Here is a 17,389-nt window from a genome sequence, read left to right as displayed (position 1 = left end):
GTGAGGACATTGGACCTGATCAGGAGGGCCCTGCCTCTGGCTTCATGACCTTCCCCTAGGTCCCACATCCTAAGGCCACCACGCAGGAGGTGAGGGTCTCAACACGCAAATTTGGGGTGGAAACAGTCTATGACAGCATATGGAATTAAAATGAGATTATGAAAAAAGGAAAATATTAATTTGTTTTCTTCTAGTTCCCAACTACTAAACGTCTCTATGCAATTCTGTACCATCCTATACTGTATGTGGGCCTAATTTAAATTTTTATACCATCATAAATGAACACCAAAGGTAGGAAGGAGTTTGGCTTCAATCACAGTGAAAGGAGTTTAGATTCAGAACTATTTTTGATGTTATTTAAAAGAATGTATTTATACATAATGGATAGTGTATCACATATTAAGTTCAGTTTTCTTCCGCTAACTCATATTCGTTGAGCAATTATATTTAGCATGGGCCTAAGAAATATATAATTATCCAAGTGCCAGTGTGGCTAGTTTGAAGATTTTTTTTGTCTGTTTTCGAATTACATACAGATTTGTGTTACCAAACTCCAGGGTAATAGAAAAGAGGACACCAAATTTAGAAATAAGAACTCACCTAACAGGAAACAGAATTTCAAGAAACAGCTTAAATGTATGGATAAATCTATGTTAAAAGGTTTTCAATTTTAGTTTCAGGGTTTTATGCTTGCTACTTATTTTTTGCCTCCTCATGAAACCAAACGGTGTGGTGCCCATTTAGCTACTCAATTAATAAGCAGATCCTTCTGGGCTTTTTCATCTAGAGCCTTCCTTCACAAGGATTTTGAAATGGATCATGACAGGGTAACGTTTAGTATAGGAGAAAGAACATTCGGCAGTAGGCAAACATGAATTAAAATTCAGAGCCAAGGATACTTTATGAGTGCTGCTGAGGAGCCCATCGATGGGAAGATGTGCTCCGGGTTCTGGGCCAGGCACTGAGTGACTCGACAGATGGTGGATGTCTCGGTGTGGGACCTTGACCCGGCCCCCAACTTATCCTGGATTTGTTTCCTGTCGATGAAATTAGGCAGCTTGGGTTTGTTTGGGTGCCTCATGGTCAAAACGCTGTAATGTCTTACCTAAATGCATTACTGAAACCGTAAGAATATCATAAAATACTTTATTCTGTGAGTAGAATAAGGTACATTGAGATATACAGCTAGATACGAATGAATACAAAGAAACATGCAACGAATTCTACAAAATAAGTTTCACAGTCACAGATGTCCAGTCAGTCTGCAGAGCTAAGCGGAGAGCTCGGTAAACAGTACAAGCAATGTAAAATAAAGTGACAACTAGTCCCCAAATGGTTTCCAAACTCACATCAAGTCAGGTGCTGTCCATTAGTATCCTATGACCGAAGGAAAAGGAAGACTATTTTAATGCTGTGATAAGGGGAAGCTGGTTATGACTACAAGTTTCTGCAGGCTTCCCAGTGGAAGGAAGCGTCGGTTAGGAAAGCATTTATTTCAGAGCTTCAGGCCGGGGCAGGTGGGGACAGAACCCGGGCTGCTCAGGAGCAATACGGGCCTGCTTCAAGGAGTGACTCAGGTAAGGGGCGCGCGCCCACACCCGCACACGACACATCACACTCTCCCACGCTGGAGGCGGAGGAAGCCACCAACACGGGAGTGACAGCTCTGGAAAGGAATCCCTCCGCCCGCCGCCGGGGGGGTTACAATCCAAAGCTGTGCGCAGAAGGGCACGTGCTAAGAGAAGGCAGAAAAGCTGCGCCAAGACTGTCGCGCCATCCGTCACCGGAACAGGACCTGCGTGGGCAGCACCCGTGGGAAGATAGGGACAGAGACGGGCTGGGACCCGGCAGCCTGGGGACCCGGGCCCCCTCTCCACGACGATCCGGGCGCGCTGGGCACCGCGGTAACCCCAGTGCACCCGACTCACTCCACCCGAGCCCACCCGACCCGGGCGCCACGCTGCCCGCCCCGCGTCCACGCGGCCGGCCCCCGGGTGTGGGGACGGGGGCCTCAGGCTCCACGAGGTCTGCGCGCTGGCGCCCTGGTGAGTGGCAGGCCCGCGGACCCCTTCGCCCCCGCCCGGTCCTGGAGGCGGCACCCGCGAGGCGGGCGGCGTGTGCGCACGCGTGGGTGCTGTGCGCGCGCTGCGTGTACGTAGTGGCTCGCGCGGCGGGAATTTGTGTCCGCAAGGGGGTGCGCGTAGCGCGGGTCCGTGTTTCCAGTTAAGCGCGGAGGGCGGTGGCTTTCCGTGCGCGCCTGCACCTCCTCCAAGCCTCCGGCGTTCCCCGGGGCGAGTCTGCGCCCGAGGGGCTGGGACTCCGGGCCCCGGCCGCGCTGCTGCCGCCCGGCCTCCCGGGAGCTCAGTTTCCCGCCCCCAGGAGTGAAATCTTTCTGTTCCGTAAACACCCGGGCATCTGCTCTGCCGAGCGGGCCTGGAGACGGGCGGTGCAGGGCGAGGTCAACGCGCACGGTTCTCCCTTCAAGGAGGGCGGGCCCAGCGGCTCGGGGATCCGCGCCCCCCGCGCGCCGAGCCTCTCCGCAGGAAGGCGCTGGAGGCCCGAGCGCGTCTCCAGGGCCCCAAGGTCTGCAGGATGCTAACTCGGCCGCCAGCGAGCCAGGACTCCTCAGATCCAGTGCTGTAGGAGCCGAGCAGAGTTGGGGACCCCCAGCCCCAGAGGCCCAGTCCGGGGCCTCGACCCACAGCGGCAGTGCGCATGTGGGAGTTGGCTCTCATCCCTTCACCGGCTCATGGTGTCTTCCTGGAAAGCTAAAAACATGCCTCAGACGCACTTCCTTCCCGCTAGAGGTCTGGATGTGAAATTGAGGTGACTTGGGCATGCAGGTGACTTGGATAGGTCTCCAAGGTAAGCTGAGGCAGAGGGGTCTTCCTGACAGTTCCTGCTGTGTCCCGCGGGCAGGGAGGGCCCAAGAGAAGCCAGTGTCAGGCTTCGAACTGTGGTGTCGGAGGCCAGATCTCGAAAATCCTTCACTCCACAAGCACAGTGTGCTTTCACTAACATGTGCAGAAGCTTTCTGTAACAAGAGGTTCTTGGATATCTGGTTCCTGATAACTAACCTATTAGCTCTGTTGTTAAGCTGGGTGCTGTTGATTCTTGGTCGGTAAACAGACCCCACTGGTAGGATGAGTTTTACCTCTGGAGAAAAAGGACTTACAGCTTTCTCATACAAAGCCCAGAGGCAGTGTTCGAGAGGTGGGCACCCTGCGTGGGTGCCTGTGGGCGAGGGCGTATTTTCTGAGATCCTGCAGCTCTGGTGTTAGGAAACCACAGTTAAGCTCTAGGTTGGTTTAACAGCCTTTAAAGGTAACGAGAATGTCTTGTGAATTTAAAAGCCTTGTCGTTTTGACATTTTATTTTTTTGTGAAAAAAACCTTCAAAATAATAATAGAATAGCAATACTTAATACATTGGGTAGTGTTATCCTCAGAATAGTTTCTCAGAGTGCAAGAAACAATATTAGCACAAACGTTTCTTTTCAGTGAACTAAGAGAAACTAACAGTGTAACTGTCTTGTATTTATCTTTATTGCCGAGTAGTACTCTATTGTCTAAAAATACCACCTTTTAACAATCCATTCCTCTATGAATAGGCATTTGGGTTGTTTCCAAGATTTAACTATTACAAATTATTTTTCTACAAATATGGGTACACATATATCGCTGTGGTATGATGTTTTAATTATTTGAGCAATGTAGCTAGAAGTATAGCTGGGTTGAATGAAACTTCTAGTTTTTTGAGGAATCCCCATGCTGATTTCCACAGTGGTTGTACCTGTCTACACCCCCAACAACAGTGGAGACATGTCTTTTTCCCCACATTCCCACCAGAATTTGTTTTTGATTGATTTCTTGATAGCCATTTTTTCTGGAGTAATATGGAATCTCAGTGTTGTTCTAATTTACATCTCTCAAATCACCAATGATTTTGAACATTTTTTCATATATTTATTTGCTGTTTGTATTTTTTCGTCTGAGAAGTACATACTCATCTCAGACATCCATTTTTTTGACTGGGTCTTTGAATTTAGGGGGCCTGATTTTTTTTAGTTCTTTATATCTTCTAGATATAAGTCCTTTGTCTGAGGGACTGTTGGCTACAAGTTTTTTCCCACTCTGTGGGTTGTCTGTCTTCAAGATTTGTATGTTTTCTCTTCCAGTAGATTTAGTGTTTCTGTTTTGTTTATCTTTCTTTATTGCTTTTGTTTTGTTGGTACTGAAGATCAAACTCACAACCTAGCACTTGCCAAGTAGGTGCTTATGTCACTGAGCTAAGTCCTTGGCCCTGTGTTTCTGTCTTAATATTTAGATGTTTTAAAATTTTTCATTGGCACATATTTGCAGTACATAACCTTCCATTCATTGTGGGCAGGTGGTACATGTACATGACACATCTTAATTCTTTTAGGTCTCCTTTCTCTCCCTTCCCTCCACGTCTTGGTCCGCTTCCCATTTGCAGAAGATCTACAGACCTTTCTATTATCTATTCATCTTTTATTTTGGTCGTTAAATTATTTATACTTTGGGTTTCTCATATAAGAGAAATCACATTTAATCCTATGTGTGATTTATTTCACTTAATGTTATTTTGTCAAGTTATATCCATTTTCCTACAGATGACTCCATTTTATTCTGGCAAAGTTGTATTACATTTTGTAAAATACTACATTTTTGTTATCCATTCATCTGTTGATGGACATATAGGCCACTTTGCAGGTTTCCCTATTAAGAGTTGTGCTGCTGTTAGCGTGGGTGTGCATATGTCACTATAATATGATATATCTACTCTTTCAGGATGATGCCTAGCTGGCTCGAATAGAGCATCTCGTTTTACTTGTTCGAGGAATCTCCATACTGATTTCCATGGTGGTTGTACTGATTTACATTCCAGCCAACAATGTTAGGTTCTTTCCCTGCAGCTTTGCCACTGTTTAATATTACTGATTTCTTGATGACAGGCATTCATTCTTAAGTAAAACAGAATCTCAGTGCTGTCTAATCTGCATTTCTCTGATGGCCAGGGATGTTGAGCATTTTTTCAAATATTTGTTGGCCACTTGTACTTCTGAGAAGTATTTATTCATGTCAGTTGCCCATTATTTATTGGATCTTTTTGGGGCATGTCTATTTTTTTTAGTTTTTTAATTAATTCTAGATATTAGTCCTCTGTCTGAAGAGTGGCCAGCAAAATGTTTCCCCTTGTATAGAATTTTATTTTCTCTGTTGGTTTTTTCTTCTGCTGTGCAGAAGCTTTTCAATTTGATATGATCCCATTTGTTGATTCTTGATGTTACTTCTTGTATAACTTAGGTTCTGTTCAGAAAGTTCTTCCCTACATCTGTATCCTTGAGAGTTTTACCTATTTCATTCTTTAGCAGTTTCTGTTTTAATTTTTGGATTTGTGATCCACTTTGATTTTCAGTTTTGTACATGGTGAGAGATAGGAGTCTGGATTCAGTCTTCTGCATGTTGGTAACAAATTTTCCCAGAATCATTTGCTAAAGATGCTGTCTTTCCTCCAGTGCATGCTTTTTGTACTTTGTCAAAGATCAATTTTGGCATCCTCTGTTCTGACCAACTGATCCTCATATCTGTTTTTGTGCTAGTACCATGCTGTTCTTTTTATTGTAGCTTTTGTAATACAACTGGAAATTCTGGACTGGGATACTTGCTGCTTTGTTCTGTAGTTATATCATCTCCAAGTTTGCTAAGCACCTTGCTGATCTTTTATCTTTTGTTTCATCTTTTATTACTTCATATAATTCAGGTGTTTGACTTTTTATTTTTCTCCCCACCAGTGCCCCCACAGATCAGCCTTGAGGAGTTGGGAGTTTTGGGAGGCAATTTTACTGTCTCTTTTTCTCATGTCTGTATTGTTGTGTGTGTGTGTGTGTGTGTGTGTGTGTGCACGCGCACGCATGTGCAGGTGCTCTAAGGGTTGAATACAACTTGAAAATGGAAAAACTTTGTTACTAGTATGGTGATCTCTTTAGTTAGTCTTTGCTTTCTAGGTATATGCTCTGGGAATGGCTCATTATAGCACCAAGATCCAACCAACTCTTTAATTTGGGGAGAGGAAGGTGCAGTGTAGTTATCTCATCACCCAGCAATACTGAAATCCACCAGATATGAGAGAAAAACAATAAGTCACAATTATGACCTCTTTTGTCTCCACACTCAGGTGTTTGTGTGAGTACTGAGTCCTGCTATCGTGGTTGGTCAGTAGTACCCCACTAGGGCCATATTCACTCCAGCCACTCCCAGTGTCCTTCTTCCTATGTGTGCGCCCGATCACAGCTCTCTCCACTTAGCTTTATGGCCTGTGAGTTTGTGAGATGTTCCTCCTGCTCTAGAGCCCCCTCTGTTCAGACCCCCCAGGCTGTGGCGGTCTTCCACGCATAGGTGTATCCCTGCTCCTGTTGGTAAATGCGGGGAGGCAAACAGACCTTTAAGCTCTGTGCTGGTTGTAGGCGGCAGGGGCTGGCAGGGTGAAGCTGTTTCCTGGACTTCATCCCAGCACCCAGCCCCCGCTGAAACCACACTTGACCATCCTGGCTTCTCACCACAGAGGGTGCAACCCCTGTGTCCTTCCTGCTCTGAGCTAGAGCTTCTCAGTGACTCTGTGTCCAGCCTGTACCCTCTCTATGACTGTCCTTGTGGCCCTGGTAGAGTGACCCAGAAGCCCTGAGCTGTAGTTGTTCTGGCTTCTGATTCCTGTAGTCGCTCAGTTGTAAATGACCCCTTCCCCAAAAGGCTCCCGAGAGCACTGTGACCTGAGACTGGTGCTGCACCGGATTTGTTTTCCATTCTAGCCTGCCATGTGGACAGAGTTACTTTCAGAGTAAAACCCCACGCTATTTTTGCAGTTTATAATATCCAAGAGTTTTTCCCGGGGCTTGCACAGCTGGCCCATTGCTTGTCCATGGGCTGGTGACCCTCTGAGCTGCCCTGTGCCTGCAGGGGCCAGAGCCCCTCCCAGGGAACCAGGATGCGTGTTCCCAACTGCTCCATTCTTTTCTTTGCATTGCTCTCCATTTTCTCTTGCTTTCCTGGCAGCTTGTTCTTGATTCCTGGGGATCAGCTTCTTTTTTTCCCCTTGTTTTCCGGGTTTCTAGATTTGAGGTCCTAGAGAGGCTGGATTTTGCTGCCAGGGTCTACTTTGCCATTTTTTCGCCACTCTCCTCACATTTGTTATATGGGAAGTAAATCTGGGGCCACAGTGATTTTAGCATCTTCAGGTGGACTAGACCTTCTGCAAGAGCCTACACCCCACAGTGCCTGTTGCCTGCCTGAACCCAGAATGCCTTTGTTACTCACAGACCTGAGTTCTGAAGTATCTTGCTCTACAAGTGCGATGCACAACGTTTCTTCATTTAAAAATACTTGCTGACAGCTAGGTGTGGTGATAGGTTCCTATAATCCCAGCGCTTGTGCAGCTGAGCCAGGAGGACCACCATGAGTTTGAGGCCAGCCGAGGCTCTGTAGTGAGTTCAAGGCTGGGCTGACCATAGCAAGGCCCTGTCTCAAAAAACCAAAACAAGCCGGGCGTGATGGTGCAGACCTGTAATCCAGCACTTGGGAGAGTGAGGCAGGAATATTGCCTTGAGTTTAAGGCTAGCCTGGGCTACATAGTTAGTTTAAGGCCACATTGGGCTGTAAAGTGAAAGTCTCAAAAAATCAAAACAAACTATTTACAAAAAAACTATTTACAGAATACTTTAATAAAAGATTCTCTAATACCTGGTTCATGGCCTGCTATTAGTCCTGTTGATAATTTGAATGCTGCTCATTCTTGGTCAGTACAAAAACTACACTGGTAGGACAGTTTTCCTCTGGAGGAAAGACTCGAATCTTTTATCTAAAACCTGGAGACATGAAGCAGGAGAATCGCCATGAGATTGTGGTCAGCCTGACTGTATAGCAAGACCCTGTCTCAAAAAGACAAACAAGTAAAAATAAAATTTTTTTTTAAAAATTAAAAACCTGGAGACTCTGGGGAAGCGGAGCTCCCAGGTGGGGGCCTCGGTCCTGGGCAGGAGTTCTGAGCGTTCCACTGTCCTAGGTCACAGGTGGTAGGAAACCACAACCGTGATGAGCTCTAGAGTGGCTTTGGTGACTTAGGAAGTAATGAAGTGTGCTTATCAGCAGACCAGCTCTTTTATCTTTCAAATATCCATTCTTTTCTTTTTTCTAAGTTGTACCTACAGTTTGAGTTTACCAGAGCCCCTCAGGCTCTTTGCTTTAGCACAGGCCTGGCTCCTGATAAAGGGAAGGTTAAGGAGTGGCCAGATGCCTATCCTGGGACTCTGTGAAGTGTTTGACGCTGTCTTGGGATTGGGAGGAGGCGGCCAGAGCTCCACGCCCCACACGAAGCTCGAAGCTCCTCCACACTGTGTAGGAGCCTCACCAAGCTGCTGCGACCCTGAGGCCTGATCTACAGGAAAGACGCAGTGTTGTCCTCTGTTGACTCACCTTGTGCACTGGTGTGTTCTAGCTACAACACAGAGCGTGCAACATCCCTTTCCACACGGCATCCTTCACTCATGTGGTTTCTCTGCCTGAGATGCGCGTCTCTTCGAGGCTCACCTCCAGAGTCTTGTGACCACCTCCCAGGCAGGTGGACAACTCTCTCCCTGCTGTTTATTCCCACACTGCTTTCATCCACTCTGAATTCCCACAAGGGAACATGAGCGACCAGACGAGATAAACCCCAGATCCCAGTAGCTGCACACTGCGAAATCTTATTCTCACCCCATAGTCAGGATCCCAACTCCTGTGGCATCAACACCCCAAGACCATGGGCACCTACAAGAGTAGTGTACGAGGCCTGTGGTGGAGGAGTAATAGAAATAACACTCAAGGTCTGTGCCCAGACTGGTGGCCAATCTCAGCCATATCCACAGTGATCCTCGAGGGAGATGGGACGCTGACCTCTGGGGCAGCAGAGGGAACTGGTTTAGTGACACTTCGTGAAAACACATCTTTGTGTCTTTGTGCCTCACACTCCATAGAAACCCAGGACAAGCTCAGTGAAGGTCACTGGTAGGTGAGGGACAGGGTCACTAGCTCCTGTGCCTGCTAAAGGAGCTTCGTGCGCCCCGTCAGGTGGTGAGAGTTACCTTCACTGCTGCCTAGATTGGAGGTGCACTGTGGGAGACGCCTCCCTTCCCAGGCACCAAGATAAGCGCCAGGATGGAGCAAGAGGGAAGTGTTTTTGTTGAACAAGTAAATTAATAAACAAGTCCTCAGAGAAAATAAAAAGGAATTTGTCGGTGTGGAGTTAGGAAATGCTAACTGAGAAGGTGGCTTTCAAATTGGGTTTTGAATGACTGCTAGAATTTTACAAGAAGAAAAAGCAAGAATTGGAAGTGGAGGCAGGAGCAGTAGGAGTGTTTGGTTGTTGTGGTTTTGTTTATTTCATGAATAGAAACTTAGAAAATAGACAAGTGTTTATAAGCCCAACTTTTTCCCACTCAGTACTCAAATAGTGTAATCACATCAGGGCTGGAGGAAAGGAAATGTACTCTTACAATCAGTATAATTGCTCTTGATATAAAAGTTGGCATTGATTTGTTGCTTTTAAATGTTTTTCTGTAAGTTTTTGAGAAGTGTCACCCAGAGGCAGTGTTGGGATCCTTTCTCCCCTTCGGAGACTTCTCGGGGGTCTCAGCAGACCTTCCTCGCCCTGCTCCTCCCCCAGTGTGGAGCCCTGGATAGGATGCTGGGCTGCCAGGACAGGATATCTGGCCCAGTCCCTTCAAATACATACACTGTCAAGATGCAGCGTACATGTGTGCACCAATTCCCCAAAAGGAATGTAGTGATTGTGTGTTACAACATACGCTAGTAAAAATCAATAAGAAAACAGATTTGCTTTCTCACGCAAGACCTCTGGAGGTCACCAGGCCCAGGGCTTGTTGGGGAGCCCAGAGACAGACGTCAAAGCTCTGTGCTTTGCTCAGCCTGACTTTTCCATGGTAAGTGAGCACACATGCCCTACAAACCACGGCTTCCCAGCCAAACACGTTGTGCATAAGGACCAAAAGAGAAATTATCTTTCTATCACCTATGAGGCAGGAAAGTCCTATCCACTGAAACCCAGTAGCTTTGCTAAAAAATCTACTGGCCGAAAACAAATCCATCTGAGCCCCAAACTACAAGGAACAGTGCTGTGGAGACTGGTCGAGCCAATGCTGATTTTACCCTTCGAGCTGAGGACACGGCATGCTGTCATCTACCCTGAGCAAACGATTTAGCTAGGCAGGAAGTCATATCTGCAGCTCTCCAGGAGCATCTTGATTTCAGCATACCTAAAAGTAATATTGTAATCTTTAACAAATACATTTGCCCTTCCTAGGAAGAAAGAAAAAACATCTGGCCTCTTACCTTGGGATAATTTCCTTGTGTTCATATCTTATTACAGTGTTTTCTTTCATGAGGAGTAGCCCCAGTCATCAGATAATTAACCAAATAGCATAGCAGTTGTTTTCCTTTGGTAACTTGGGCACCCGTGGTGGACACACCTACCCCTCTGAGGTAAGGTCATGCTCAGGCAGGGAATTATTCTGTGTCATGGGGTAAGTCTAAGCCCTGTTTGCCTGGTCTGAATCCCTCACTGCTGGGTAGGGCTTCTTTTGGGGAATAAGCATTAGATCAGAGTTGATAAAGCAATCCAGAAACTGGAATGTTTATGCCCCAGAAACACTGCGTGAGCCCAAGAACCTTTGCATTCAGCACAGGCACAGGTGAACAGCAAAGGGGAGACTGTGGTTGGTGTCATCATTACAGAATATTTAAAGAGCACTGGTGGCGATCATCTTCTCAGGGCATGAGCCTGGCTCACCTTCACCGGTCTAAAAGTCCGTTCCTGCTACTGTTATGAAATACCCCAAACTGGGTAACCTAGAAGTGCAGCAGTAGAAGAGTGTCATTGTCATTTCCGGAGGCTGGAGATCCCAGCACGAGGGTGCCTGTGTGCCTGGGTGTCTGGTGAGCTCTTGCTGTCAGACTGCAGAGGTGGAAGAAGGAATGAACCCGGCCATCCCTCAGGGCAGACCATTCATGACTTAACCACCCCAAACCCCTGTGCTGTTCCTTAGAGGTCAGGTTCCAACACCTGAAGATTGAAAGGAACATACATTCCCGGATAACAAGCAGTGTGTGTGCATCCCCAGTAGGGTATCCTTTAAATGCTGGCCTGTCCATAACCAGACAATAGTAACAAGAGGGATCCGTTATCATCAAGGGGTGGATTTTAATTGACAGCAGTAGGAGCATTGCTGAACATTTGTGAGTAAATAGGTCCTTTATGTCCTCTGAACTACTTCGGAAAGCACTTGAAACCACTGAAATTGGTAGAATCAAGTGAAATAAGGCTGATTTAATACGCAGCTCTCTGCAGAGGGCTGTTTATAGAAATGGTTTCCAGCGCCTGGGCAGCTCGCCAGGGGACGAGGGTGAATGGGCACCGGTCCCAAGGCTCTGCCTCTCTGCGTGCCTCTTGGTGGATTTACAGATAACACTTCAATGGATGGAAACTTTTGGGATTCAAAATGTTTGAAAACTTCTGTGGAAGAGTCTAGGCAGTTGCCCCCTTCTTTGAAGGCCACAGAAAGAAAAGAAAAATGACTTTAAATTGTGGAAGGTGGAATTATGTTATCCAAAATAAAATCACTAAATCTATCTATGAACATACTATTACTAAGGAAATCTATATCACTTTCTTTTCTCTAAAGCTAAGAATTGCACAGATTGTCTCTTTTAAGTATATTTAAAAATCACATAAGACATCATAAAAATCTTAATATAGAAAATAATAGGAAACTTAGTTGAATTCATTTTATTTGCTGAATTTATACTCTATAAACTTACCATTTAAGCAAGGCTGAAAATAATACAAAATAGAAAAATACTGATACTTGCTTTTAGAATGTGTTTTTGAAGTTACAATCAAATATGGATAAGTGTGGTTTTCAAGCAGAGTGTGGCAGAGACCGTAAAAGCATACACTGATTGAGTGGAAATCTCATTTTATAACTATTATATGGTTCTCCTATTAAGCGTGACTGCTATTGGCTGTGTTTTTTGAGAAGAGCTTCTCAGCCTCTATAGACTGTGGTGGGCTTGTTTTCTGTTTTTACTATTGCTAAGTGCAGAGCTACATGTCCAGACCTTTTTTATTTTGAGACAGGGTCTAGCTGAGCTGCCCAGACTGGCCTCTGACATGCCTCCTGCGTCAGCTCCCCAGTGCCTGGGATTAGAGCAGCTGGCGCCGGCCCAGCAGCCAGCTTACCTTCCTCATGTGGATGTTAGAGGGAGAGGACTTTATAATTTACACAAGTATTCACAAATTTTACTGTCCCATTAATCCGTGACTCTTGGTTACGTGGAAACTTTCCAGTTTTTCTGTATTTCCACCACTTTTTAGCCCTAGCAGCTCTCTTGAACCTTCTCTGGGACCAAGGGAAGAGTTTAGTGTTTGGATTTTAAAGACGTCCATGAAAACAAGAAAAACTAGGTAAAGCATTTAACTAGCACTATTGAAAAACAATGCATTGCACTTAATTTTTGTGAGTAACTGACACCTATTTTATTGCCTGCCAAATTTTTTACTTTCACATTTCATTTCCTGGAGAGAAAATCTCCTAATTATATCTTATGTTTTAATTTCTTTTAAAACAGAAAATGTTCCCATTGATTTCGGTTAGCTGTGAAGTCTCCCCTGAGGTCTCCTGTACTGAGGGTTTCATTTCCAGTGCCACAGTATTCAGAGGTGAAGCTCGGCCAGGTGGCAGGACCACGAGGGTGCTCATAGGTTCCTCCACTGGGAGCTGCTAGCTGGATGAGCCACAGGAATGTGGGCCCCAGATGTTGTCTCCCCCTCTCCCTCCCTCCTCTTTCCCCAACCCTCTCTCCCTCTCCCTCTCTCTGGCCCTTTCCATCTCCCTGTGCTTCCTGCCTGCCAGGAAGTGAGCAGCTTTTCTTCCCCACGCCCTTCAGACCATCACGTTTCCCCCTCACCACATGCCCTAAAAGTGGTGAAGCCCCTGACCATGGACTGGACCCTCTGAAACTTCTCCTTTCTGCATGTGGGTTCATCGCCAGGTATTTTGTCACAGTGATGCACAGCTGGTCCACATGCATGATATCTTGTTTGTTGGTTGGCTAGGAGATGCTAAACTGCTTTTCCACACGTCTGTTATTTCACAGAAGAGCCTTCAGGTCGAGCTCAGGTGTGGATGTTATAACTAAGGGGGTCATTCAGTGGCACTGACGTGAAACCGGCTCACACTGGCTTCGTGAGAGGGCGCTCATTTGCTCAGCTGACATCCAGATGTGAAAACAGTATGGTTATAAACTGCGAGTTTTTGTTCTCACATTCCACATTTCATGTAGAATTAGAATCAGCTGACAGCTGTGTTAGTGCCTCTGATTAAGGAAGTGGTGGTGATACAACATCATGGGATTCTTTGAAATCTTAAACACAAACCTCTTGCACTTTGTTAAACTAAGAAAATGACTTCTTGTCTAATTCATCTTGGTCTTTGAGGCCTAGCCCAATGTCTGGCACGTATTCACCATGCAAATGCATGTTGAACTTTTCTCATATAATTTTTATTAGATTATTCAAATTTGCAGTTTGTGGGGTTTTTTACCTCTACATTAATGTTAATTGTACCTCTTAAATGAGAGGTGAATTTGAGTACTAGCCCAAGGAAGACATGAGGACAGTGGCTTAAACAATCACATGCTTGTTTGGCAGTGGAGGACTGCTGCAGCTGCTCCGGGGTGACCCCGGAGACCAGCGCCTCCTGTCTGAGCCCTCCACTGTCCTGAGCACAGAACTTCCATTCTCATGGTGGCTGCTGCCCTCCAGGCATTGTCTCTACCTCCCAGGACAGAGAAAGAGAAATGTTGCCAGCCAAAGAAGTGTGCTCTTTCAGTAGGCTTGCTGGGACTCCCCTGTACATCTCAGCTAGAACTGTGACAGGCGGCCACCTCGAGCTGCAGCAGGGTCAGGGATTGGAGGATTTGGCTTCTCACCTGCAACAGCATGGGAATCAAGAGAGAAGGGGTTAACATGGGCATTTATTGAGGCGACCTGTAGTCTGCCTTATGGTTTCTTGGTATAAGTTTCTCTCTTCTGGTGCACTGTAAGTCTATGGGAAATAGAGGACATGTTTTGACAATCTAAAACTTCCCCATAACAACGTCTAGCCAGAGATGATGATCGCAACTACCACAGGACCTAAGATACTGTGGGTATTCATCAGCGGTGTTGTTTTCAACTTTAGTTTAAAAATAAGGCCCAAAAAGGATAATAGTTTCTCTAAAAATGACTGAGTCCAGAGGCCTACCTTTGGTGATTCATTCCTCGCATCACTTTGGAAAGTCACCTGGAGCCTTGCTGCCTGCCTCCCCGGGTTGGCCCATTAGAGAGGGCAGTTTGGTCATGAGCTTGCTCAGAATGCTTTGGAGCCTAACCCAAAATGCAGGGTGAAAAAGGAAATAAAAAGTGATTCATCAGCAAGGACTTTTACAAGAGTGAAAAGGTAAGAATGAACACAGCATGAAGTGTGATCACAAAATACAGTGAATGTTTACATTTTTAAAACATTTGTTATAGTAGAAGACAGACTGCTATGAATCCCCTCGAACTCCTCCCCTTGCTTCAAACATGTTTATCCCACGGTTCTTACTACTTTCTGAAGCAGCTCTGGAGTCCTCTTTCTTGAATGTCTTTAGTCACACTGTCGTGGATGCCTTAGTGTCCTGAACTGATTAAAAATTACCTTTCATGGTCATTTTGACCTTGTGTAAGAGCCAGAAGCCACAGTATCAGGTCCACATTGGATGAGAACAGTGTAATGTTTTTATTTGACAGAAATTGCTGTGACTACAAACTGTAAATTGCTTTAGAAAGGAGCAAGACTCATGCAGTGTGTTCAAAGTGAGGGGGAGGATTTTGAGGGGGATTAATAGGAATATGTCTTTTACTATAATTTTAAAAATTCACCATATATTTTTAATCACACCACAATTGGTAGAATAAAAAGTTAATAATAAAAGTATTTTTAAACACTCAGGATTCTTTTTCATTTATTTATTGGTTTTTTGAGACAAGGTCTTGCTGTGTAATTCAGGCTGGCTTTTACCTCACTAGAGACCCAGGTTAGCTTCCAACTTGTGATCCTCCTGCCTCACCCTCCGAGTGCTGGACTCACAGGCATGTGCCACCAGCCCTGGCTCAGAGTTCTAAGCGGGGAAAAAGCACGATTTTCTTCTGAGGATTTTCACATGACTGCTCTGTGTCTTTGTTGTTTCTCCTTCAAAACAGGTCTCGCTGCTCTTCCAGTATTGTCTTCTTTGTAATCACAAGTCATGGGGGACCAGGACAAACACACCGAGTGTGAGGATTGGGAGCCACCCAAAGAGATGAACTGTGCAGCCGCTGGGCCTCCGGGAACACAGGTAAGACCGGAGGGCAAACATCGAAAAGCCCGGCCACTCCTTAAGGACAGGACTAGTGTTTCCCATCCTTAACTGCTGTGCTCTGATTCTCCACTCACAATGCTCCTTGCTCTCTGGCCCCATCTCATGGCACCCAGCTGCCCCACCTTCTACCTGAGGTGGACGGAACAGGGAGCCTGCAACTGTGTGTTCTGCCCCCAGTCTAATCACTAGGAGGATCCGGGTTTCTTCCTCTTTCTGTTGCATCAGAACAAGTAGGGGGATGAATGTGAATTGGTTTTCAACACAGAGTTATGTCTTCCTGAGCCACTTTGGTTACGTACCAGCCGTTATCCTGAATTATATATAAGCCGTGCCAATTCGTAAACCCAGTCCAGTACTGCAAAACATAATATTGTGTTTATTGTATGGAACTCAAGCATTTATAATTCTGAAAGTCGTGACTTGGTGCTAAGTACTGCACACGTAGGTCTTGTTCCAAGCACGTACTGATTTGTTAGTAATAACAAATAAGTTTTTTTAATAAAGTGTGACTTTTAATTCTAGTGATAGCAGCTTGTTTTGTAATGTGATGCACTGACTGGTGTAAAGATGTGTAGAAAACAAACTGTTCTAAGATTTTTTTTTAATTCCTTTAGTTTCAGGAGATGGTTATTAACGTCAGAGGCGTAGATGGAAGCGAACCCACCGAAGGGAGTAACCTGCTGAACAGTGAAGAGAAAAAGCTCCAGGAAGCCCCAGCTGAGTCGGGCTGTCTGCCGAGACTTAGACAGGCACTGTCCTGCCCTCCTCGTGGCTTACTGAACAGAGGCGTCACAAATGGTACATGTCCAGTTAGGATGGGTGCGAGGGGGTCTCTCTCAGGTGCGGCAAGGGATCCAAAATCATCATTCAAGGACAAAAAGAATTTTACTTCTCCCTCACATCAAAACTACCAGGTGAGCAGTCACAGTGCAGGTGGCCTGCTCCACGCTGCCACTCAAAGGCCAGGCTAACAGGGTCCCAGTGTACTCACCCGAGGCTCACATGATGACCGTGGGAAGGGACAGAATAGAAATCAAGGGACTGTGGCTTCTCTCTACCTGAGTACCTCTGCAGAATTACTTAAGGGCTCTGGTACAAAAATGTTTGAGAAATCACTTGTAAATGGAAAAGCATTACATAAATGTTAGCTGCTATGACTGCTGAACTAATTCAACTAATATTTTAGTGAAAAGAGCTCAGTTTGTATTTCCAGATGATCCTGTCTTTTTTTTTTTTGGAGACACAGTCTCACTATGCAGTTCTAATTGGCCTTGAACGCACTTTGTAGCCCAGGCTGGTCTTGAACTTGCAACGATCCTCCTGCCTCAACCTCGCAAGTGCTGGGGTTACAAGCATGCGCCCCAACACCTGACTCATTCTTGTCATTTTATAAGTAAAGGTCTTGGTTTGGTTTGCAGCTCAACTTACTGCCATAGGGCTACCAATTTTAAAACAACTTTCAAGGTTTGGGTGAAGGGAAAGTTTATCTCATCCGTGTTTTGAATATTTTACTATTAGAGTATATATTTCTTTAGGGAATAGATTTGGCTTGTGGAAGCACCCAGAGATTATATTATGAACTAGATGAATTTGTGTGCCATGTTGCCTTTTTGTTTGAAAAGGAAGAGTCTGTGTGTGTGTGTGTGTGTGTGTGTGTGTGTGTGTGTGTGTGTTTGTGTGTGCGTGTGTGGTGTGTGCGTTGTTTGTGTTTCATACTAGGTTTTAATATTCATAAATGTCGTAAGTGTTCATATTCTTAGAAAATAGTGCAGGAAGAGATACATTGCCATTGGTCCCTTTCAGAATACTTTGCCGTGCTTCCAGTCCATGTGTCCCGTCCATCTTGCCACTTTCTGAGACAGTTCTCAAAATCCTTC

At 45.5% G+C, this 17,389-nt stretch overlaps 1 protein-coding gene across 5 annotated transcripts in view; it reads left to right on the top strand.

Moving 5' to 3' along the window:
- Positions 1-1,457: 1,457 nt before the first annotated feature.
- Positions 1,458-17,389, top strand: part of Slc9b2 (solute carrier family 9 member B2) — a 42,420-nt gene continuing 26,488 nt past the window's right edge. The window contains exons 1-3 of one of the 5 annotated variants that reach the window (XM_023564329.2): positions 1,458-1,577; positions 15,355-15,488; positions 16,127-16,310. In XM_023564329.2, the coding sequence (XP_023420097.2) occupies positions 15,399-15,488; positions 16,127-16,310 (274 nt within the window). In that variant the 5' untranslated portion in view covers positions 1,458-1,577; positions 15,355-15,398. Of the gene's footprint in view, positions 1,578-1,890; positions 2,046-2,274; positions 2,866-15,354; positions 15,489-16,126; positions 16,427-17,389 lie in introns of those variants that run through there. The other 4 variants (XM_013150578.3, XM_063260561.1, XM_003468033.5 and 1 more) reach the window with 4 other exon arrangements.

This window comes from Cavia porcellus, unplaced genomic scaffold (genome assembly GCF_034190915.1).
Source record: "Cavia porcellus strain 051 isolate PalLab524CR breed Dunkin Hartley unplaced genomic scaffold, mCavPor4.1 scaffold_14, whole genome shotgun sequence".
In the NCBI taxonomy this organism is placed as follows: Eukaryota; Metazoa; Chordata; class Mammalia; order Rodentia; family Caviidae; genus Cavia; species Cavia porcellus.
The sequence above is the reverse complement of the archived record's forward strand: the minus strand, read 5'-3'. Positions and strand labels throughout refer to the sequence as shown.